The following is a 26,111-nucleotide window of genomic DNA, read 5'->3' as shown; positions in this document are numbered from 1 at the left end:
TGGATGAACAGGGACTGATTAGAAGTGGTGTGTGGGCGTTTGTGGGTGGGAGATCGTGTTATGAATCTGACACTTTTTTTGAAGAGGTGACCAAGTGGATTGATGAGGGCATGGCAATGGACGCTGTATACACAGACTTTAGCAGGCCTATGACAAGGTCCCATAGAACAGAGGTTCTCAACCTTTTTTTCCCCCACTCACATGCCACCTTACGTTATCCCTTACTAACTAGAAAGCACATCTGGCATCATGTGCCCTTGGTGCTCTGTGGTTAGTAAGGAATTACTTGTTATGTGAGTGAGAGAAAAAAAGGTTGAGAACCCCTGGTCTCGAAAGTAAAATCACATTGGATCCAATGCCAGCTGATGAAATGGATTCAAAACTGGGTTAGTGGAAGTAGGCAGAATGCAGTAATAGAGGATTACTTTTCAGATTGCAGGCTTCTGGGAAGTGGTGTGCCACAGGGGTCGATGCTGGTTGTTTGTTATCTAATGTTAATAATTTGGATGAAAATGTACTCAACTTCCTAGGAGCACGACTATAATGTGGACCATCATGTCTCGCTGCCCTACCTTACCCATCTATTCCTCAGTCTGTGTGGCTGGTGGGTTGAGGGCGGGGGGGGTGGTGTGGGGTTCCATCCCATCCCAACCAGGAAAAGTCAAGAAAAGAAAGCAACCCAAGCTCTGGCTGCCATGCCGTAAATTGTAGTCAACGCTGATAATATTAACATTGACACTGATAAATGTTGATAATTGTTTGAGTTTATGTTTGGAAAATCATAAAATATTTCTTAAAATGTAGTTAACTCAACTAGCAAATTTGCAGCTGACACCAAAAAATGGTGGTGTATTGGACAGTGAGGAAGGATTAGATCAATTGGCTTGGCTTGGCTTCACGGACGAAGATTTATGGAGGGGGTAAAAGTCCACGTCAGCTGCAGGCTCGTTTGTGGCTGACAAGTCCGATGCGGGACAAGCAGACACGGTTGCAGCGGCTGCAGGGGAAAATTGGTTGGTTGGGGTTGGGTGTTGGGCTTTTCCTCCTTTGCCTTTTGTCAGTGAGGTGGGCTCTGCGGTCTTCTTCAAAGGAGGTTGCTGCCCGCCAAACTGTGAGGCGCCAAGATGCACGGTTTGAGGCGATATCAGCCCACTGGCGGTGGTCAATGTGGCAGGCACCACGAGATTTCTTTAGGCAGTCCTTGTACCTTTTCTTTGGTGCACCTCTGTCACGGTGGCCAGTGGAGAGCTCGCCATATAACACGATCTTGGGAAGGCGATGGTCCTCCATTCTGGAGACGTGACCCATCCAGCGCAGCTGGATCTTCAGCAGCGTGGACTCGATGCTGTCGACCTCTGCCATCTCGAGTACTTCGACGTTAGGGATGAAAGCGCTCCAATGGATGTTGAGGATGGAGCGGAGACAACGCTGGTGGAAGCGTTCTAGGTGGTGCCGGTAGAGGATCCATGATTCAGAGCCGAACAGGAGTGTGTTAATTACAAGGAATGACAAATGGAAGTGGTGACTTGGGTGGACAGGATAGTGAAGAGGGCATTTGGCACATTGAACTTCAAGCGCAGAGTATTGAGTACAAAGGTTGGGACTTTGTGATACAGCTGGATAAGGTGTTGGTGATATCATAGTGTGCTCTTCCGGTCACTCTCTGATAATAAGGGTAGTAGGGTTGAGCCAGGAAACTACAAACCAGTGAGTCCATTATCAGTAGAAGGGACAGGATAAGCAGCGATTAATTAGTGGGAGTCAACATCTTTTTGTGTGGAGGAAATCCTGTCAAACAAATCCAATTGAAATTTTTGAGGAAGCTAAAATATTGACAAAGACAGGCTGGTAGATAGAGAGACCTTTAGCAAGGTTTTCGACAAGGTCCTGGATGGTAAACTAGTCCAGAATGTTGAAGTACATGGGACATGAGGTGTACTGGAAAACGCGATCCAAAATTAGCTTGGTGATACGAGGCTATGGTGATACAACTGCATCTCTGGGTCACGCACCCACTAAGTATACTGCAGGAAGACCACCTGGGAGGCTGACTCCACCTGGCTGGCTGTCAATCACCGACCTGTATATAGATTTGACGGCCCCTCCCAGGCCAGTCACACATGGAGCCATCGAGACTACTACTGGCGTACAACAGAGTTTAAGTGGATTAAAGCCTGTAGTACAGTCTTTTCTGTGTTTTGTGTCTGCTTGCTGCACCACAATTTAATCCACTTAAAATTTAAAGACTATGGAGAAGTTCCTCACCATCGGTAAATTGACCCCCGACACCTGGATGCCCCAGCGTCCTTCGAGATCTGGAAGCATGCAATTGAGGCGATCATCCAGACACAGGCTAAAGTGTTTAACATGAACCAAAAGAGACTTATGGTACTTCGCACCAAACTGGGCCTCAGGGCTTTCCAGGCCATCACAGACTGCTCGGACTACAAACCTGTGATGGCCAGCCCGGAAAGCAAGTACAGGACCCCAACGAATATGCTTTATGCCCGGTACCTGCTCAGGATCAGGTGCAACAGCCAGGTAAGACGGCAGATGCCTATCTGGGTACTCTGCATGAGCTAACTCTTGCTTGACCAAGACTGGGGTGACTGAAGGGGAGATGGAGCACCTCATCCGAGATGCCTGCATGCAAGGGTAAGCAGAGACTGCTGGAGGACAGTACTGCCACCCTTACCAGAAACATGGAGTTAGTCTGCTCTCTGGAAGCTGCAGCTCACCATGTATAAGTTTTAGATGCCCGACTCCCCCAACCTTCAACCTGGCAGATACCAACGACTGCTGTCGCTGTGGGGCCCCTTCGGGGAAGAGACTATTGCAGCCGCCGACATAACCCGCTTCTGTAAGTACTGCGGGTCCTGGTGTGGGTTGGATGGATGCTTCCGAAAGAGCTGCCTGGTGAGGAACTTGCGTTGCTCCTGATGCAGTAAGAAAGGCCACTTCGCTAATGTGTGCCCCTCTAGACCCACCAGGAGTGCAGCCGGGAAGCCCCCCGGATGCCGCCTCGAGGACGAGGCAGCACTATTACTCGGCCCACCACTTCCAACCGCAACGCCGACCGCCACTGTGTGCTCACCATGGACACCACCATCTTCCTCCACCCAACTTCCACCTGCACCAATGACGCCACCTCTGGCTGGGTCGCCCGACCACACCGATGCCATGTGTGTCGACAGGGCGCCACCGTCATGAGTTGGCCAGCCCCCGACCACGCATACTCACTCACCTTGCCGACGGGATGACATGGTCAACATGTGCGTGCACACAATCGTGCACCTTTTGCACCCCACACCCCAGAGGAAAGCCACTGGCTGCTATTCACAACCATCAGGGAGCAGAGACTCAGACCTCGAGGTGGTCCTAGCATCCACTATGCTAAAGAAGGGTATTCCCAATGGACTCGGGCGCTCAATGATGGACATCGCTGTCAACGGGAAGGTAACAAAACATCTGTTTGATAGCGGAAGTACTGAGAGCTTTGTGCACCCAAACGAGGCACGGATGCTGAAATTAAAGGTATACCCCATGAACTTCTCCATCGCCTTCGGTGCCCAGGACTGCTATCATGGCACTTGGGCGCTGCTCAACAGATCTGACAGTGGGTGGGGAAACATATCAAGGGTTCAGACTCCTGGTCATGCACAAGTTCTGTGCCCGTGTCATCTTAGGGCTGGACTTCCAGTGCCACTCCAAAGCTTCACCCTTGCCACTCCCCCCACTCACCACCCCCAGCCCATCTGCTGCCTCTCCAAACTAAGGGTCCCTCCCCATCCCTCTTCAATTACTTAACGGCAGACTGCAAGCCCATAGCTGCCAAGAGCAGGTGCTATTGTGCGGCTGACAGGACCTTTATCAAGACAGAGGTGAGGCAGCTTCTGGCGGAAGGTATCATAGAGCGCAGCGCCAGCCCCTGGAGAGCCCAGGTCCTGGTTGTAAAAGGGGGCAGCAAACGGAGGATGGTCATCGACTATAGCCAGATCAACTGGTACACCCAGCTGGACACCTACCCCCCTACCCCGAATAGCTGACATGGTCAACAAGATAGCCCACTATAAATCTTCATGATTAACCTGAAATTGACCTACCACCAGCTCCCCATCCATGCCTGGATAAACCTTATACTGCCTTTGAGGCAGATGGGCACCTCTATCACTTCCGCCGGGTTCCCTTTGGGGTCACAAATGGAGTCTCTGTGTTCCAGTGCCAGATGGACCACATGGTAGACTGGCACAATCTAAGAGTAACTTTCCCATATCTGGATCACGTCACCACCTGCGGCCATGTCCAGGAGGACCACGATGCCAACCTGGAGAGATTTCTCCAGACGGCTGAGGAGCTGGGCCTCAATTACAACAAGGAAAAGTGCATGTTCTGCGGCCATGACCAGGAGGACCACGATGCCAACCTGGAGAGATTTCTCCGGGCGGCTGAGGAGCTGGACCTCAATTACAACAAGGAAAAGTGCATGTTCAGCACCACCCGCCTCGCCATCCTGGGGTACACTGTGGAACATGGTGCCATTGGCCTCCTATTGGAACTGCCCCTCGCTCACACGTTTAAGGCCCTCCGCAATGCCTAGGACTCTTCTGTTACTGCTCCCAGTGGGTTCCCTCCTTCTCAGACAAGGTCTGCTCACTGGCCCAACTCACTATCCTCCCCTCCCCCTAGAGGCGCAAGCAGCATTCGCCCACATAAGACATCACCAATGCCACGATTTATGCCATGGATGAGACACCCCATTCCAGGTGGGGTGCGATGCCTCTGATGTTGCCCTCGTGGTCACCCTCAACCAAGGGGGCAGATCTGTGGCCTTCTTTTCCAGGACCCTCTACAGTTCAGAGGTTGGGCACTCCGTCATTGAAAAGGAGCCCCAGGCAATCGTGGAAGCAGTCTGCCACTGGTGCCACTACCTGGCAGGCTGGAGGTTTACCCCTCTCATCAACTAGTGCACAGTGGCATTCATGTTCAGCAGCACCCACAGGGGCAAAATCAAGAACGACAAGATCTTGCACTGAGTCGAGATGACCATGTTCAGCTACGACATTCAGTACAGACCGTGGAAGTTCAATGACTCCATGATGCTCTGTTCTGGACCTGCACCAGCGTGCAGTCCGACCAACTGCAGGCGCTGCACAATACCCTCTGCCACCCAGGTGTCATGCACCTGTACCATTTCATTAAATCCCAGAACCTTCCCTTCACAGTCCAAGAGGTCCGGACCGTGACCAAGTCATGCAGGGTCTGTGCAGAGTGCAAACCGCGCTTCTTCTGCACACCACAGGCTCATGTCATCAATGTCATTCGGCCCATCGAGCAGCTCAGCCTCGACTTCAAGTGCCCCCTGCCTTCCACGTACAAGAACGTCTACTTACTCTCAGTCGAAGACGATTACTCCCACTTTCCCTTCGCTATCTCTTGCCCTGACACCTCCACTGCCACTGTTCACTGATGCAGATCTTTAACACATTTGAATACCCTGCCTTCATCCACAGAGACTGGGGGTCTGGATTTATGAGTGAGAAGCTGTGCCAATACCTGATTGCGCGAGGCATTGCAGCTAATCGCATGACTAGCTACAACCCCTGGGGAAACGGACAGGTGGAGCGTGAAAAAGGGGTGATCTGGAAGGCAGTCCACCTGGCCCTGAGGTCCAAAGGCTGGTCCGTTGACTAGTGGTAAGAGGCCCTCCCCGAGGCACTCCATGCCACACGGGGTCACTCTTGTGCACAGCTACCAATCAGACCCCTCCTGAGTGCTTTTTCTCGTTCCCTAGGAAATCAGTGACTGGTGTCTCCCTCCCAACAGGACTAACGTCTCAGGGACCTGTGCTCGTTTGCAAGCACATGCAGACCCACAAGTCCAACCCCCTGTTCGAGCAGTTCCAACCCCTTGGTCGAGCAGGTGATCCTTCTCCATTTGAACCTGAACTACGCCTACATCAGGTACCCCAATGGATGTGAGGACACTGTCTCAACTATGGATCTGGCACCAGCAGGGCCCCCCCCCTCCCCACCATGAGTACCCTGCCAACCTCCCCACCACGGGTACCCTTGGCCCACCCAGGATTCACCGGGAGCTGATCTCCTTCCCCTGCCTCTTCAGAGGGCCCCACTCCTCACAGACCAGACTCACCTACAAATCCCCTCATTGCCAGACACCGCCCTGCCATACCACCAGTCGCACCAGCCACCCCAGACCCGGCCGACCCTCAAGCAACCCTGCCCTCACTGACCATTTACCAGAAGCCGACCCTGCGACGGTCACAGAGGCACAGACTGCTGCCGGACCGCCTGAACTTGTAAATACTACCTGGCACCAAGACATCCCCTTGGGCTCATTTTAAGAATGGGTGAATATGGTGGTACAACCACAGCACTGGGCCGCATGCCCACCAGCCTACTGCAGGAAGATCATCTGGGAGGCTGACTCCACCTGGTTGGCTGTCAATCACCGACCTGTATATAGACTTGAGCCGGCCCCTCCTGGGCTAGTCACACATGGAGCCACTGAGACTACAACAGAGTTTAACTGGATTAAAGTCTGTAGTACAGTCTTTTCTGTGTTTTATGTCTGCACCACAGAGGCAGATGGCAGAGTTAGAATGTAGTCATTCTGACTGAAAATATTTATTGAGTGGTGCTCCACAGGCATTGGTGCTGGAATCTTTGTTGCTCATCATATATGTAAATAACATGGATGAGAAGATTGTCCAAGGATGTTGTGGGTCTTGGATCAGCAGGAAATGTTGTGCAGGGCAGTGGTGGATGGCATTTAATCCAGAAACGTGAGAGAACATGCATTATTGGATGTCAAATACTGGTAGGGGCCTTACACTATTGCTGCACAGAGAGACCTTGGGGTGAGAACTTTTAGTTACCCAAAATTGACAACCTGGGTAGATATGGTAGAGAAGACATCAGTTGGCATGTTTGCCTTCACAGGGCTGAGGCATTAAGGACAAGAGGGGCATGTCATATCACAGCTCTACAAAACATCGGTTTGGCAATACTTGGGAGTATTGTGTAGTTCTGATCATTACACTACTGAAGGTGAATGCAATTGTTTGGATTGCGGGTTGTTGAACAGAAAGGTACATAAAATAGTACTAGAAATCAAATTGTGAATTTCCATAAATAACGTAGACCAAATAAATGTTATCTATTCTAGAGAGAAAAAACATTTTGGTTTAACAATAAAGGTCACATAAAATTCAGATCACACTGAAGATTTTACCATCAAATGGGTACAAAGCTTTGCAGTGGCCAATAGCAGGTAAAGGCTCATCATCTTCAAATTCATCATCAAATTCGACAGAACGGTGTGGCTCTGGATATCTCTGATGTCCTTTCTGCTCTTGGCTTGGATCATCTGTATAACTCCCATCAGGGCTGGTGTAAACAAAAGTCAGACAAGAATTACTCACAATAAACTTGCTTATCAAAATTGATGCCTTGTAATACTTAGATAAATTTATTTATCTATGATTTTTTTTAATAATGGAGGCTTTACAGAAAAAAACCTTAACTACCCTAATGGTTAACCTCAAGATTAAATCGGTGGTGAAGAAAGCTAATGCAATGTGGCATTCACACATAATGGAATAGGATACAAGAGCAGAGATGTGATATTAAGGCTTTTTAAGGTAATGGTGAGAATGCACTTGGAGTACAGTGTACAGTTTTGGGTTCCTTGTTTAAGAAAGGATGAGGTGGCATTGGAGAGAGTTCAGAGAAGATTCACAAGAATGATTCCTGAAATGAAGGGATTAGCAATATGGACTGTACTCCTTGGAAGAGAGACCTCATAGAAGCATTTTGAATGTTGAAAGGCCTGGACAAAGTAGATGTGGCAAAATGTTTTCCCATGGTAGATCAATGGGGCACAACTGGTCTTGGACAGAGGAATTTCTTCACTTAGAGAGAGGTGAACATGTGCAAGGGAGGCTGCTGAATAGTCAGAATGGCGGAGCGGACTCAATGGGGCAAATAGCCTACTTCTGCTCCAATATCTTATGGTCTAAATTAACATGCTAGAATTTTAAACTAGTTTCACCTTGAAGTGAGCGACTCCAAGATACGGGCTAACTTCGGAGAGCATTTTGCTCATATCTTGATAAAGGTATCTTTATTTTTGCTATATAAAATATACTGTTTGACCTGCTGAGTTTCTCTGGCATTGTGTTTTTAGGGGTCTCATTTGTCAGTTTTAAAGTATGGGTATAACTTGTCAATCTTTTACTGAGCCTTTGCTCAAGCATCAACTTCCATGTGAAAAACTGTACAATGGCAGTAACTATAATATAGCTTCAAATAAATGGACCTGATTCAGCAAGCTAATCTCATTCAATCTCAAAGTAGTACATCAAATTTTTTGAAGAGTATTCTTTATAAAAGATTATTCTCTGGTCCTGACATCACTTACATGAAACCATAGTGAATGGAAAGATTCAGAGGATATTATTTATAAACTCTAAGGATTAGCAGCCATTGTAACAGATTACCCTTTTTTTTTTATTTTGGAAACACCAGAAATGGTCATAATAGTTGACGGAAAAGAGACCAAAACTTAATCAATTTTACAAATTGCATCACTAATAACTGGTTCCATTTATTCGGGATATAGTACATCAGTCATCCTGCCATAATATAGACATATTCAATGCAAGAAGTAGAAGGCTTGAATGTTTTACAAAATCTATCAGCTAGTAAGTATTAAGTGTTTTAAAAAATTACATTCTTTGATAAAATGCAATTTCTTCTTCAATAGTGTTTTATTTAAATCTATTGATTTGGAGAACGTTGCAAGCCTGTAACCAGCACAAGATCAGAATTTAAAGCACAATTTTTTGTTGAAACACAGTAAAACCTTGTTAGAACGCGGTAGTTGTGGTCCAAAATTTCATAGAGCCTAGTAACGGAACAGATGCATATATGTCAGAGTGCGAGGTTGCCAGCGCGGGATGTTGAGGCCGGGGCGGCCGCGCCTGCCCCGAAGTCCTATGCCGGGGGCAGGGGCAACGGGATGGGGGGATTGTCAGATAGTGGGGAGGGGTGCTGTCAGGTGTGGGGAGTTTGGTCGCTGGCTGATTGTCATCAGCCCACCCCTTACCAGTTTGGGGTCCACAGACACCCGCGCTATAAGTGATTCCGCGGATTAACGAATCGTGTTCTAACGAGGTTTCACTGTAGTTTTCTTTTCATATTGAATTGAAATACTAGTTTTGTATTTAGTTGATCTCGTTGGAGTAGTTTACAGTAAAGGACAAGAAAATAAATACTTCCTCAAAGAAACCTTGTGAATTTTGTGTTGATTAATTGTCAAATTTTTGAGAAAAACTAGCTCATATTCTTTAACTAGTGAATGGCGTTCCAAAGCGATTAACAATTAGTGGTTGAATACATACCTTTCTCTCCCAGGAGTTCCATGATGGTTAGTTTCAGTAGGACGTTCAAATGTGGCACCAGCACTTAATCGTCTATCTCCCCTTCCTGAAGCTTTTTCAACCTCAACAAGCCATGCCTTAAAGAGATTAACATAGTATCAGTTAACTTTCAGAGGAATTAACACAAGGGTTTACAGTAAAATATAGGTCATAATAAAAACTGATGTAGCCAAATACCACTCCAAGCCCATTTATAAATTCACAGATGAAGTCAATATTGTCAGCCAGGTATCCAGTGCCTGATGAAACAGAATATAGTGGCTTGGTGCTCCTTCAACGTCAGCAAGATAAAAGGAGCTGGTCACTGACTTCCAGGAGAAAGGCAGGACTTCCCCCAGTTCAGATCAATGAAACAAATTTAGAGATTGTAGACAGCTTAAGCACAAATAGATGTGGAAGAACTGCTTCTTTCAGAGAATAGTGAATCTGTGGAATTTTCTGCTCAAGGAAGTTGCAGAGGCTGCTCATTGAATATACAGTATTTAAGACTGATAAATAGATTTTGAAGTATGGAGGAATTAGGATGATGGGGAATAAGCTGGGGAATGAATCCAAGGCCAGATTAGCGATGCTCTTATTGAATGCTAAAGTAGTCTGACAGGCCAGATGGCCTACTCTTCATGTTCTCAAACAGTTCTGATGAAGTATAGAGCTGAAGCAAAGGCCTCGTTTGCATCTTCCAGAGTCAACTGATCCATAGAATCAGCCATGCAATATCAGTCATGGTACCAATGACATAGCCTGCCCTTACCCTTCCAACTCCACCATACCCTCATCCCAACAAGTCATGAAATCACCTTGCACTGGTAAAATACTCAGCATTCACTCACTCTTTAATTCAGAACATTAACCCATCTTGGTTTATGACTGACTGTCTTAATGCCAGTAGTGGCTACATCTTTAACAGTCTTCTAGAGCAGGAGTTCCACACTTTAAGATATATTGGTTATATCTGAATTGCCAATGTGTCAGAGTTGCACAGCATTGAAACAGGTCCTTATCCCAATTTGTCCATGCGAACCATCAATCGACTTTTCTGCATTAATTCCATACCTCTCTATGTCCTGCTCATTCAAATGTCCAAATGTCTCTTAATGCTCTTCCTGTTCCTGCCTCCATCACCTCCTCTGGCATCTTATTCCAGATACCAATTGCTCTGTCTGGAAAATTTATGTCTTAAGATTCTCACCAAAGAGCTTTGACCTTTAGTTTTAGACGTACCTATCATGTCACATCTCAGCCTCCTTTGCTCCAGAGAAAACACATTTTTGTCTGCACCCTGTCTATCTTAATCATATCCTTCCTGTGGTGTCCAGAACTGCATACAAGACTCCAATCACAGCCTAGCATATATTTGGTACAACTGTAACATGATGTCCCAACACCTGTACTCAATGCCTCAGAAAATGCCATATGACATTTTCACCATCCTACCTACCTGTGTTGATACTTTCAGTAAACTATTTGTTTGTAATCCAAGGACTCCCTATCCATAAGACTCCCAGGGCCCTGCCATTCACACTTGTCCAGTTAAATTCCATTTGTCATTCCTTTGTACATTTTCCCAGATGATCTATATCCTTTTATGTCCTTGGATAATTTCTTCACTGTCCATTCTCCCAACAATTTAGTTGTCATCCGCACATTTATTAACATCCAAACATTCTCATCCAAATCAGTGATATATATGACAGACGACAAGGACTCTGCAACAATCAGTGGCATACTGCCAGTCACAGATTTTCAATCTGAAAAAAACAACCATCCATTACCATCAAACACAAAGGCAATGTTATATCCAGACAAGCCTACCATTCAGTACCTGGTCATAAGCCTTGCTAAAGACTTGGGACAACATGTCCAAACCGTCATCGATCTTATTGGTTACCACTTCAAAAAAATAAACTAAGTCAAATTTGAGAGACGTAGTTTCTCATCTGCACATACTGACCATCCCTAATCAGTCCTTCCTTGCCAAATAAAAACTCGGTCCCTCAGAAGCCCATTCAATAATTTTCTTAATAATAATAATACAAGATCTACCGTTCTGTTTCTCCCTGAACTTCATTTGTGTGGCTAATGAAATTACAAAAATCTCTGCCAAGGTGTCAGAAACCTTATTACACAACATCTACCACATCTCCTTTATCTAGACTGCTTGTCACTTCTTTAAAGAATTCCTATAGGTTTGTCAAGCAAGATTTTTCCTTAAGGAAATCATACTGGCTTTGGCCTGTCTTGTCATGAACTTCCAAGTACTTGTAACTTCATCCTTGATAATTATCAACTCCAAGATCTTCCCAACCACTCACATGAGACTAACCAGTCTATAATATGCTTTCTGCTGCCACCCTCCCTTCTTGAATAGTGGGTGACCTGTCCATCTACTGTGGGTCCATACATAGATTAACACACTGACTCCCCGTATCGAAAATACTTTAGTGAAAGATATCATCTATCCCAAAATACCTTCTAGTAATCTGACATTGTAAGGAGGACATTAAATTCTTACTTTTTCTTTAGAACTTGCTTCGACCTACCTCATCTTTTTCAACTACTCCAACATCCTAGAAGAGAACACAAGTACAAGATGGTCCTGCTATTTAATATCTGATCTCTTTTCTGCCAGTTCCCCATAATCCTCAAATATTAATCTTTCAGTAGAGTTCAGAAGAATGAGAGGATTGTATTCGCTCGAGTTCAGAAGAATGAGAGGAGATCTTTTAGAAACATATAGGATTATGAAGGGTATGGATAGGATGGATGTAGGAAGGTTTTTTGAGCTGGCCGGGGAAACTAAAACAAGAGGACACAGTCTCAAGATTCAGGGGAGTAGATTTAGGACAGAGATGAGGAAAAATAGTTTTTCCCAGAGAGAAGTGAATCTTTGGAATTCTCTAACCAGGGAAGTGGTTGAGGCTGCCTCATTAAACATATTTAAAATTCGGTTAGATAAATTTTTACATGATAGAAGAATTAGGGGATATGGGGAGAAGGCAGGTAGGTGGAGTTAGGTCATAAATTAGATCAGCCATGATCGTATTGAATGGCGGAGCAGGCTCGATGGGCCATTTTTGGCCTACTCCTGTTCCTCCTTCCTACGTTCCTAAATATTTATCCCTCTCCCTAACTCTTTGACTCTCACCACCCTTAGTGAAACATGACAGACTGCAGATGCTGTGATTGTAGGAAACACACCAAAATGCTGGAGGAACTCAGCAGGTCTTTTCAGCATCTAAAGGAGACAAAGCTACCATATATGGCTGATGTTTCAGGCCTGAGACCTTCTTCAAGGAAAAAAAATCAGAAAAGGCAGAAGAGCAGGAGGTATCAGAAAGTCTCAGATGTCGACAATGGAGGAGGAATCCAGTCCAACAAAAAGTGTTAATTGGATAAGAGACTAGGTAAAAATTTATCTAGTTTGTGCAAAAGGAGACAGGGAATGGAGAGATGATGGGGGAAGTAAGGGGTTGGGGGGGGGGGTTAACGAAAGCCAGAGAAATTGATATTAATGCCATCCAGTTGGAGGGTGCCCAATTAGAAGATGAGGTGTTATTCCTCCAATTTATGGGTGGTCTCAGTCTGGCAGTGCATGAGACCATGGACAGGAAAGTCAGCAAGGGAATGGGATGGAGAATTGAAATGGGTGGCCACTGGGAGATCAACACTATTGCGGCGGATAGAACCGAGGTGGTCAATAAAAGCGATCTCTCAATTTGTGACCAGTCTCTCTGACGTAGAAGAGACGAAAGTGGGAGTACCAGATGCAGTAGATGGCCCCTGCAGATTCACAAGTGAAATGTTGATTCAATTGGAAGGACTGTTTGGGGCCCTAAATGGTGCTGAGGGAGGTGGTGTAGGCGCAAGGGGAGCATCACCTATAATCACAGGTGACAAATGGGTTTGTGGATCTTGGGTGGGAGGTAGAAATGGGTGGTACGCGATTGAGAAACAATAAGGTTGGTGGCCGTGCCAGGAAGGTGACAGAAAGTGATGAGTTCAGAGTTGGTGCGTGATGGAGGGGTAAGTAAGAGGAAGTGTGATAGAGTGATTTGATGAGTTTTGGTGGTGATACAGGGGTTTGATGAGTTTTGGAGGAGGTCTCACCACCCTCAAAACAGAATATTCCAGATTCACTACTCCCCGAGCAAAAAAAAATGTCTAAACACCTCTGTTTTAAGTAACCAGCCTTTTATTGCCAGAAATATTACAACTGTCGATTTACATCTTCACTTCTGTTACATCAGAATATAAGAACTCTCAACAAACTGAAGCAACAGAAAGTTGTCCTGCCCATTAGGGCCTTTTCTGCGATCTAACAAGATCATGGCTAAACTTTTATTTCTGTGCCACTCCTCTGCACTGAGCTAAATCTCTTGATTGGCTTAATACCCTAAAATGAGGAAGGATACAGAAGACTTTGGACCAGCATGTTCCTTAGGCAACCAAAAATTCCAGTGGGTTGAAATTAGTTAATGTCCATCCATCTACTCTACTCTAAATGTGCCTTATCTGTAATCATCACAGGCTTCCATTAGCTTATTGAACTAATTTTTCAAGGAAAATATTATTTAACCAATTCAGGACAACTTTACTTTCGAGTGAGTTCACCAGGTGGCAATCAACAGTGGGAACTTTTAATGTTTTCCCTCCTCTTTCCAGAAACACTATTTCCAAATGCCTACAGAGTGGAGTTAACTCAGCTCGCCTACAATGCACGCCACATCTGTAAGCCACACCATTCAACCTAAGCGAGCTGAATAGCATATTAATACCCAAATAAACAAAAAGCACAGATGTGCCACATAATTTCCAGCATATCCTTTTTCTAGGTCTGTGCAGTGAATGTGCACACCAGGTTTCCAAGTTACCTCATTCTTTTGAATCTCATAGCGTAGTTTATCAATGTTGCTCATGGTCTCTGATATCTTTGGGTGCAAACTACCAGAATCACCCATCTGTGGATTTCGCTCATAAACATCTTTCATTTTGTTTAAGGCATCTCTGGAAAAATGAAACATAGTTCTACATTATTGAATTATCCCATGTAAAATGCATTAAAACTAAATGTCGGTCCTACACGAATGGCCATTTTTGAATGATTTTAAACCTAAACATTTCATTTTATTCTTCAAATCTATAGTGCCGTTCATAATTTCTAAAGGCAACTCTGGTATGTTAAATAGTTATTTTAGCATCTTAACCAAGTGAAGCTTCTATATCTACAGCAAAGCATTTATGGAGGCTGATTCCACCATGTACATTTTGATCAATAATGACACATTTTTCAAATTGTTTAACACAATGCTTGTTAGCATGTCAGGAAGACCTGATACTACTTTAGCAGATGATAAAGAATAAAATATTTTAAAATACATCAGATTGTTTTGCACATTTAAATTAAACTAGCTTTTCTGTTTTTAGTTAAAATTCATGCTGAACTTCATCTCTCCACTACTGAAATCGGATCGATTTAGTGAGGTATAATTTTTCTGTGTTTAAAACAAGCTAAAAGTAAAATACAAATCCTGCAAATATTCAACATTTCATGCATGAATTTTTTTTAAAAAATAAACAGGGCTGGCATTTCATCAGCATGATCGGAAATATTCACAGTATCTCCCTCCCATGACACTAACGGTTGTGCAGTTCCAGCATTTTCTATTTTTACTTCAAATTTCCTCAAGAAAATGCTGCTTGTTTTACCCTCCAGACTGGCAGGGAAGATCACCTTTGTCGACACTGAAGACAAAAGTGGGTTTCAAAAAAATCCAAGAGTTTCAAAAAATAAATTTACTTAGCTTTACTTGCGATCACACTGCAGCAAGGTCAAAGTGCAGCAAAAGCTACCATGACAGAATCTGAATGACTTACCCACCCAAACCATAGTACATGGATATCATTTTGCTCTCCCAACTCCAGTAGGATCAGCCTATTAATCCAATTACTAAATGGATAAATTATTTAATATTATGACTATAGAAAGAGAGGGTGCTGCAGAGGAGTGTCTACTGAGATGGTGTGGGTGGAAATCAGAAACAGAAAGGGAGCTACCACTGTACTAGGAGAAGTCTACGGGGCCCCAAATAGCCCTCGGGACACCGAGCAGCAGATAAGCAGGCAGATTTTGGAAAGGTGCAGGAAATACAGGGTTGTTGTTATGGGAGACTTCAACTTCCCTAAGGGGACCACAACTCCCTGAGTGATAGATGAGGCTGAGTTTGTCAGGTGTTATCAAGAAGGATTCCTGACACAGATGTGGACTAGCCGATGAGAGAAGAGGCCATACTGGATCTAACTCTGGGTATTGAACCTGGTCAGGTGGCGGGCCTCTCGCTGGGGGAGCATTTTGGTGAGAGAGACCTCAACTCCCTGAGCTTTAGCATAGTTATGGATAAGGATAAAACCAGACAAAATGGGAAAGTATTCAATTGGGGAAGGGATAACTATGATGGGATGAGATAGGAACTAGCGAGAGTAAATTGGACACAGATGTTCAAAGGTGAAAGCACATCACTAATGTGGAGGAAGTTTAGGGACCACATGGGTTCAGGATAGGTTTATCCCACTGGCTCACACTAAAAATGATAAGGGAGCCATGGTTAATGAAACAGGTGAGGTAGCTAGTCAAAAGAACGAAGAAAGGATACATTAGATATAGGAAGCAGGAAACAGGAAGGCTCGTGAGAAGTATATGGTAGCCAGGAAGGATCTTAAGAAAGGAATTAAGGGAGCACGAAGGGAGCATAAGAAGGCTTTGGCATGTAGGATTAAGGAGAACCCCATGGCGTCCTATATGTATGTGAAAAGCAGAAGCATGACGAGAATGAAGATGGAGGCAGAGGTAGTTGGGGAGGGCCTAAATGAATACTTTGCTTCAATATTCACAAGAGAAAAGGACCTTGATCATGGTGATGTTGGAATAGAACAGGCTTGAGCACTGGACTATGTTGAGATTAAGGAAGAGGAAGTGTTGGATCTTCTTAAAGACATCAAGATTGATAAACCGCGGGACGTGATATACACCAGGATGCTGTGGGAAATGAGGGAAGAGATAGCAGAGGCAGTGGCTATGATCTCTTTGGCCACGGGAGGTGCCGGAGGATTGGAGAATGGCAAATGTAGTCCTATTGTTTAAAAAAGATAATGGGGAGAATCCAGGTAATTATAGACAGGTGAGTCTTATGTGATGTGCAAACTATTAGAGAGGATTCTTAAGGATAGGTCTGGGAAAAAGTTATCTTGTAAACTTTTAGTCAACTGATAGTAAACTTTTTGTAAACTGATAGTCAACATGGCTTTGTGAAGGGAAGGTTGTGCCTCACGAGCCTAATTGAGTTTTTTGAGGAAGTAACAAAAAATAAATTGATGTGGGTAGGCGGTATATGGATTTTAGTCAGGCATTTGATAAGGTCCTCCATGAGAGACTTGTTCAGAAAGTCATGAGGCATGGGATCCATGGAACCGTGACTATGCGGATGTAAATTTGGCTTGCATGTAGAAAGCAGCGTAGGAAATCATTCCGCCTGGTGGTCAGTGACTAGTAGAATTCCACAAGAATTTGTTCTGGGACCCCTGCTCTTTGTGATTTTTCTCCATGACTTAGATGGAGAGCCAAAAGGATGGGTCAGCAATTTGCAGATGATACAAAGGTTGGAGGAGTTGTGGATGATGTTGAAGGTTATCATAGGTTACAAAAGGATATAGACGCAATGCAGAGTTGGGTGGAAAATTGGCAGATGGAGTTCCATATGGATAAGTGTGAGGTGAAGCATTTTGGAAGGACAAACCAGAAGGCTGAGTACAGGGTTAATGGTCGGTTACTTAAGAGAGTGGATGAACAGAGGGACCTTGTGGTCCAAATCCATACATCCCTCAAGGTCTCCACACAGGTTGATAGGATAGTTAAGGTGGTCTATGAGATATTGGGCTTCATTAATATGGGGATTGAGTTCAAAGATCAAGAGGTCATGCTGCAATTCTACAAATCTCTGGTGTAAGAATATCATGTTCAGTTCTGGTCACCTCATTATAGGAAGCTAGAGGAGCAGAGGAGATTTACCAGGATATTGCCTGGATTGGAAAATAAATTTGATGAGTCAAGGTTAGCAGAGGTGGGACTTTGAAATGTAGAAGGATGAGAGGAAACTAAATAAGGTTTACAAGATAACTTTTTCCCAGAGCAGGAATAGCAAACACCAGAGGACACAAGTACAAAGAGAAGGGTGGGAAGTTTAGGCGAGGCATCAGGGTTAAGTGTTTTTTTTATTATTACACAGAGTTGTTGGTGCCTGGAATGCCTTGCCAGGATAGTGGTGCAGGCTGAAACATTAGAGACATTTATGAGACTCTTAGACAGGCACATGCATGGAAGCAAAATCAAGCGTTATGGTGTAGGGAGGACTTAGTACTTTTTTAAAGGAATATATGGACCAGCACAACATCAAGGGCTGAAGGGCCTGTACTGTGGTGTAGTGTTTTATGTTCTAAACGAGCTCAAAATTTTATTTTTAAGAATATAAAATGATTTCATTGATGTTTAACTTGAAGTAATCTGCTTGTTTATTTTCTAAAAAAATAAATTCCTGCAAGAACCTTGAAACCAATTGCAGAAAGTGAATTAATGCTTGAGCTATTTGCCATTAATCAACACCCCCAAAGTGAGAAATCTTTTGGGCTGCGTCCTGTTCTAGCACTGGCCCCATTGAAGAGAAGGTGACAAGGCAAATCAACTCCTGTTGTTCTGCTGTTTAAAAAAGGCTCCAAAAATAAACCTGGTAATTACAGGCCTTTGAGTCTGTCATCAGTGGTGGGTAAATTAATGGAGAGTGTTCTTACAGATGGCATATACAATTATTTGGAAAGACAGGGATTGATTAGGAGTAGTCAACATGATTTTGTACATCAAAGATTATGTTTAACAAATCTTAGTTTTTCAAGGAGATTACTAAGAAGATTGACAAGGGGAATGCTATGGATGTTGTGTATAGGCTTTACTAAGGCCTTTGACAAGGTTCCAGAAAAGAGGTTAATTAGGAAGGTTCAATCATTAGGTATTAATGTTGAAGTAGTGAAATGGATTCAACAATAGTTGGATGGGTGTGTAGTGGTGGAAAATTGTTTTTCAAATTGGAGGCTGGTGACTAGTGGAGTGCCTTAGGGATCGGTACTGGGTCCACCCTAGAGGATAGGGTGGTAAATTGGATTAGTGAGTATGTAGATCATACTAAGATTGGTGGTGTTGTGGACAGTGAAGAAGGTCATCAAAGCTTGCAGTGGGATATAGGACAGTTAGAAGAGCGGGGTGAAAGTTGGCAGATGGAGTTTAATACTGATAAATGTGAGATGCTACATTTTGGTAGGACTAATCAGCAAAGATCATACACATTAAATGGTAGACAACTTGAGTGCAGAAGAACAAAGGGATTTAGGAATTCTGCCACATAATTCCCTGAAAGTTGAGTCACATGTAGATAGGGTGGTGAAGAAAGCATTTGGTATGTTGGCCTTCATAAGTCATATTTCTGTGCTGTATTTGTTATATGGTTATATGGGTGGAAGAGTTGAGCTACTTTAAGTGACTTCCTTCTGGAACACAATGACTTTCTGAAAGAATGAACACCATAAAATAGAGATCTTTTTGAGGCTAGCCCAACTGGAAAAAAATATTCAAATTAATTCTTGGAAACATTTAGACACAAAATATGATTTAACAGGAAATACAATTTTACTCAAACAAGTAGCATAGTGCAACTTTATCATTGCAACAGTGACCGCTGAACGACACTAAGAACTAATGTAATAAAGACAAGTATCAAGTTCAGATGGTTAAAAATTAGTATTTGTTGCCATCTTAGCACTAATACCATTCTTCTTCTTCCTTTCGAATAATTTTCACACTACATATAAATTCCAATTACTCAACAGATCAGTGTGGCGAGGGAATCAGTTATAATAAGTCAGGTTAAAGTTTTTAATTCCAGATTCTGAGCACCTGCACTATTTTATCTTTAATTCTGAGTTGCTCATCTTTTCTGCAAAACCCAGATTTTATTCCGCAAATCCATTTACCATGCCCCATGCAATACCACCAAAGAAGACGAGCTATTATGATGTTTGCTTGTTTTTTTTCCCCCCTCACACCCACTTTCCAAATGTCATCTACTTTCCAGGAACTTGTAAGTAAATTCTAAAACAACAGTCATTACTACTAACACTTGGGAATTACTTTTATTAAGTTAGCACCTCATTTAGCAGTATCCTATTATTTTGTGGTTCATTTGATGACTTCAATTAGCTCTTGATCTAAACAATTATGCAATGCCTTGAGCAAGAAAAGGCCAAACCTCCAAAATATGAATTGCTGTTGAAACTGGATTAAATTTATGCAAGTAACTTCTAAAAATCTGAATATTTTTCATGTGCAAATATTAAAAAAGGTTATGTAATGCTATCTTCCAAAACAAGTTCCACTTAGCCAGATTAGACCTTTGGTCTATTTCCTTCTGGTATTCCTTGTTAAGCTCGTCAATCTTTTGTTGAAGCTTCTTGCGCCTCTGTTCTGGTGGCAGGTGACTAAAGTCTTCTGATGTAGCACCCTGAAACAAAGATTGAACCAATGCTTACTATATTCTTGATTTTTGTACCCTCCCATCAAATCAGCTTAAATAATGATAAAACAAACCTTAATATTAAATCTAAAGTTTAAGCCAACACACAATTAAAGCTTAAAGAGGATGATTTGGAGCAACACAATAAATTCGGCAAATTTACTGCAGTACCATGACTTTTTTCAAATTAAAATATGCTTTGGAGCATGCCCATTAATAAATATCACTTGAAACAACAAATCACATCTCATTTAAAACAACATACAAAATACATATCATTACAAAAGTTAGTATTTATCATGGTACACATACACCACGAAATGTTAAAATGCAATTGCTTGCATAATTAAAAAGCTGATCTCCCAAAAAGGGCCACCTTTTTGAAAATCAACACTTGGATTTGTTAAAGTTCAGGTTTAGTCCATCTGCACATCCATTTTAATCGCAGGAATTCATTAGTAAGCTGTTGTGTGCAAGTATTACACAAAGTTAGAAAAAAATAAAGATGCATGTGCTCTTCGCGGTGTTCCCAATAATTAGCAGATATACATCGATGTAAACTAGTTATTGACAGTAAACACATATTCTTGATGCATCTTCTGTCCACACAGAAAAAAAACATAAACGAAGCACAGGAATAGAAGAGAAAAAAAACACATTAACCTGAAAATGTAACCCATGGGTAACTCGTTTTGCTGCAGGTCTGCAAGATAGGTCAGGAAGTACAAATATTTTCTCCCAATAATATAAAAAAATACATATTTTTCTTGGAACATTGATACTAAATATTTTTTGTCCTGACAGTGTTCCATGGCTACAGGTGTTTGCATCTGGCATACTGTATTTGTTGGCAAATAAGATGGTATTTTAACCTTAAAAATGTCACTCCAAAACCAGGGGTCATCTTGCACATGAAGTATAAAATCCAATTCTTAATATCCTGTGGTTTAGAGTGTCCCCTGTGTCAAGGAAGAACAGCATAAAACTCCTCCATAACTCCTACGATAAGACCACTAAATATTTTTCTAATGAAACTTGTGTTTGGGATGCTGGATTAATAATGATGTTATATTAAAACAATAAAAAATGTATTATCAACTTGTCTAATATACTTTGAAATAACAGCATAGCAAATCAAGCTAACAGCTGACGAACAGCAAAGTCTCAGAACTCCTCTGCAGGGGTCCATCCCCCCAGTCCAACTTCCATCAGCTCTGAACAGGCTTTAAATGGCCTGCTAAAGGAGCTGACGATGGTTTATTTTAAAATATGCTAATAAAAATTTTAACCTTTACGAGGTAATTTGCTTTTAAAATATTGTGACAGCATCATGCCACTGGTCAGAGGGATGATTGGTAAAGGACTATTGGGGCAGTAAGGTCTTAGCAGTAAGTGCCAAAATTGAGTATCGCTCAAAACATACACATTTAGTGGAAATCAGAGGTTGTCTTATACGCCAACATACACAGTAAATCAATTCTGAATCAAAATGACAGACTTAAGTCCTGCAGCTGACATTTATTTGTAGTAGTTTATTTCCAGTGAGGTTTTCTACAGTTTGTGGCCTTGGTGCTAAGTGGAATATTGCACACAGAAAATCTTTTTTTTCCCATCCTGGAGAACGTGGGACGGAAGTGATAACTGATGTTGTGCACTAAACTGTTCCCCAAATGTGGGTCAACTGAGAGGGAGAACTGAAAGTACCAAAACTCAAATCCGCTGTTGTCAGGTGTTCAGCTTTAATGTGATGTCTTGAAGGGATAATGTGGGGTGGATCAAAAGGAAGAGACAAAGCTTCATTTTAAAAGTTTTGCATTTAAAAGCAAGTACATGCCTGTGTGCACACACCTACACACTCCATGTAGCACAAATCTAATCACACAGCAATGACAATGACAATGGGTCAAGGGGCAATTTAGGGGAAGATTTTATTTGCTACCCAGCCATAAAGCTGACATTGTGCATTAGCTGGCCTGTATTGAATTTGTCCAATGCTAATTCCCATTGCCTGGGCAGCAAACTGAACAATTAAAACTTTTTAAAAAAGCACGGCAACTCAGCCAGTACAAAAATCAGCAGGGAGATGAAGACTTTTAATAAAATGAATACAGGGTATAACCAATCTCAGGCTGACAATTTTCCAAATATTGCTCAAAAAGTTTAGATAAACAAATCAATGCAGTTAACAATTTTTAAAAAAAATCAACCATAAACACATCCACAAAAGCAACAGATAAAGAGAAGCCTTCGTTCAAGGTGCTGCTTACCAGCTTTATTGAAAGCTTCAGTTCATATGAAGAGAGAAAGGATTCATTACAAATGCTCAGTTTGCATCAATATTACTTCTAAACAATGTATCATCAATATCAAATGCATTTAAGGCGCTGCATCCCCATGTGATTTGAATACTCATTTCCTCACTATAGTGCATGAAACTTGGAAATTAAAGCAAGCTCACCTTTCTTTGGATGAAAATCAGATCTCCCATTTGTGAAAAGTTAGCTCATCGCAGCCAAGTTATTGATCTGTTTCTCTGCATTTTAAGGGAGGTCAAAATCATTGCTCCTGCCCTACCTTAAGTGACCTTGATGATTGGAACTGCACATTTGTGGACCTTGTGTGACAAGGTTGCTCTCTTATTGGGTTGGCCTGTCTATCAATGGCAACTCTTCAACATGAAGAATATCCATTTTGAGATCAGGAAGACCTACTGGAATGCTGCTTTGCAAGAAAGATGGTCTCTGGTTAACAGAGACTTATAATCTTAGCCCAAGCTTATTGTAGCAATAATTTCCCAGGTCAGTTGTTTAGGTCCAAATATCTCAGGTTCTGTTTCAACTGCCTTCAAATAACCACAAAAAGGAACTGGAAATGCTCATTGATGAGCACTGATGTTTAGTTTCATTTTTCAATTTACGGAATTTAAAAAAAAATCACTGAAATTGACAGAAGTTCGAACGAATCAGCTAACAAAATAAAATCCATTTTATCTAACCCCTAATCCCAGCTCTCAGATTGCAGCTTGAAAGTCTGAGGGTTTTAGCAATAACCATCTTTTCAGGCAACATATTCTAAACCTTCACCACGAGGAAAAGAAACAATACTCTCCTATAGTTTTTCAATCAAGTCCTCAACATTCAAAACCACATCTGATCTGTTTCTATTGGTTTAAAATATGCTGGTTGCACAATGTGCTCTACAGAGAACCTTCTCGAGCAATCAAGAATGTCTTGCTTCCTTAGAGATAGTTAATATGGATAAATATCATTTATTTTTAAAAATATGGAACCCATGTTGGTTTGAAGCTAATCCTGGTGGTGATTTTCGGTTCCACAGCGGTTGAATGGAATTTGTGTATGTATTTTTGATAATCTCCTCCTCTTTTCTTTTTAGAGGGTAGATGGGAGGGAGGGAAGGGCAGGAGTAGGATTATACATAACCACATGTATTGTCTTTTTCTAATTGAAATATAATTGCGGTTTAAAACTTAAAATAAAATAGTCAAAAAAAAGTTAATTATTAAAGAGGACACACAAGCAGGTCCTTTGGATGCTCACTGGATAGAGAATTAATAGAAATAACACATATTCCATGGTAGTCAAAATGGTAAAATGTTCCATCCAACTGCTTTATGAGATTATCTTCATCACCTTAACTGTGTTGCTTAAAGGTTGCGTTTAAACAATTTTATAGCTTTTCTAAGAGGTTACTAGATGAAGTAATAACTGTGGATGTTTATCTGCATGGACTTGAGTAAGGATTTGACAAGATCCCACATGGGAGGTTAGTCAGAAAGGTTCAGACGCTCTGTATTCATGGCTATGTAGACTAGTGGTGTGCCTTTGGGATCAGTGCAGGTTCCATTGTTGTTTGTCATCTATATTAATGATAATGTGGTAAATTGAATCAGCAAGTTTGCAGATGACACAAAGATTTGAGGTGTAGTGGACCACGAGTAAGGCTGAAAAATAGCTGATGGAATTTAATGCAGACAAGTGTGAGGTGCTGCATTTTGGAAGGACAAACCAAGTTAAGACATACATGATAAACAGAGGGCACTGAAGAGTGTGGTAGAATAGAGGGATGTGGGATTTCAGATACATAATTCCCTGAAAGGGTTGTAAAGAGAGCTTTTGGCAATGTTGGTCTTCATAAAAATAGGAGTTGGGATGTTATGATAAAGTTGCTTAAGACATTGGTAAGGCCACATTTGGAGTTTGTGTGCAGAGAAGATTTACTAGGATGTTGCCAGGACTTGAGGAGCTGAGTTCCAGGGAAAGGTTAAACAGGTTAGAACTCTATTCCCTGGAGTGTATGAGAATGATGGAAATTTCGATAGCGATATACTATTATGATGGATGTAGCGGCAGAAAAGGGCGGGGCTCAAGTCAGAATCGCCACCTGTCATGGTGGGTCTCTGGAGTCATCTTATACCAACTCAAAGATGGCGCTGGGCCACCTTCTTCTCCAAGAGAAAGCCTGCGAAATGTGGGGTGCGTCAGTTGATGCAATGACGTCACTCCCGGCTTCGGGCCATCTGAAATGGAAGCGACTTAAAAAGCCTGTGCAACTTGAGATTAAACAATTTGGCAGTTAATTGAATAAATGTTAGTCATCTTTCCTTAGCAACGGATATAGCTAGAATAAATGCATTGAGCTTAAGTGAGATACAAAGCAGAGGACATGGGGTAAGGGTGAAGGGGAGAGTTTGGGGGAACTTCTTCAGAGAGTGTTGGGAGATGGAAGAGCTGCAATCTGAAGTGGTGAATGCGGGCCCAATTTTAATATTGAAGAAAAATTTGGATAGGTACATGGATAGGTACTGAGCCTGGCATGGTGGACCAAAGGTAAAGAGGAATGCAGTGGTCATTGGGGACTCCATTGTCAGAAATACAGACAGGAGATTCTGTGAGCCAGATAGGTATGCCCGCATGGTGTGCTGCCTCCCTGGTGCAAGGGAGCGGGATATCTCAAATCGGGTCCAGGGTATTCTAAAAGGGGAAGGCGAACAGCCTGATTTCTTGGTACATGTGGGTACCAATGACATAGATAAAAAGGAACTAGAGCTGCAGCTCGATGACCTCAGGCTGGTTAGGGAAACAGAGGTAGTCATAGACAGGAGTTACAGCCAGGTGGTCACGCCAGGGCCACGGGAGGATGAAAGGTGGGTAACTGTTAGGAGAGGGACAAAAGAAAGTAAGGTGCCAGAGACGAGCCCTGTGAATGTAACAGGGCTAAGTACGCCTCTTTGAGCACTGTTGAGGGGGACATCAAGGTTGGGGGGAGTGACAGTGGCTGTGCCTCTGGCACGAGGTCGGCCCCTGTAGCTCAGAAAGGGAGGGAAAGGAAGAGGAGGGCAATTGTGGTAGGAGACTCCATAGTTAAGAGGACGGATAGGGGATTCTGCGGACGCAGCAAGGAGAACCGGATGGTGGTTTGCCTCCCTGGTGCCAGGGTCCGAGATGTTGCTGCTCGTGTCCCAGATATCCTAAAGTGGGAGGGACAGGAGCCAGAGGACGTGGTACATGTAGGTACCAATGACATAGGGAGAATTAGAGAAGAGGTCCTAAAAAGTGAGTACAGGCAGTTAGGTAGGGAGTTAAAAAGAAGGACCGCAAAGGGGGTAATCTCTGGATTACTCCCTGTGCCACGTGACAGTGTGAATAGAAATAGAATGAGGTGGAGGATTAACACGTGGCTGAAGGGGTGGAGTAAGGGGCAGGGTATAAAGTTTCTGGATAACTGGGACCTTTTTTGGGGGAGATGTGACCTGTACAGTAAGGATGGGTTACACTTAAATCCCAGGGGGACCAGAATCCTGGCAGAGGTATTTGCTAGGGCTACTCAGGATCCTTTAAACTAGAATGGTTGGGGGGAGGGAACAAAATAGTACAGAGCAGTAAGGAGAAGGTTAGAATGCAAACAATGAAAGTTTGTAGTAAGTATTTGAATATGGATGGGCAGGTGATAGAGAAGGGAAATGCTCTGGAAGAAGATGAAGGGCAATTGGCAGGAAAAGTAAATAATTTTGTTCTTAAAGA

At 42.9% G+C, this 26,111-nt stretch overlaps 1 protein-coding gene across 3 annotated transcripts in view; it reads right to left on the bottom strand.

Moving 5' to 3' along the window:
• Positions 1–26,111, bottom strand: part of fnbp1l (formin binding protein 1-like) — a 259,561-nt gene that overhangs the window by 65,789 nt on the left and 167,661 nt on the right. For all 3 annotated transcript variants that reach the window (XM_069939287.1, XM_069939286.1, XM_069939288.1), the window contains exons 10-13: positions 19,949–20,058; positions 14,332–14,464; positions 9,422–9,537; positions 7,252–7,406 (exon numbers count right to left, since the gene is read on the bottom strand). In XM_069939287.1, the coding sequence (XP_069795388.1) occupies positions 7,252–7,406; positions 9,422–9,537; positions 14,332–14,464; positions 19,949–20,058 (514 nt within the window). The remainder of the gene's footprint in view (positions 1–7,251; positions 7,407–9,421; positions 9,538–14,331; positions 14,465–19,948; positions 20,059–26,111) is intronic.

Source organism: Narcine bancroftii, chromosome 5 (assembly GCF_036971445.1).
Source record: "Narcine bancroftii isolate sNarBan1 chromosome 5, sNarBan1.hap1, whole genome shotgun sequence".
Classification (NCBI taxonomy): Eukaryota; Metazoa; Chordata; class Chondrichthyes; order Torpediniformes; family Narcinidae; genus Narcine; species Narcine bancroftii.
Note: the sequence above shows the minus strand (reverse complement) of the source record. Positions and strands in the feature narration are given on the sequence as shown.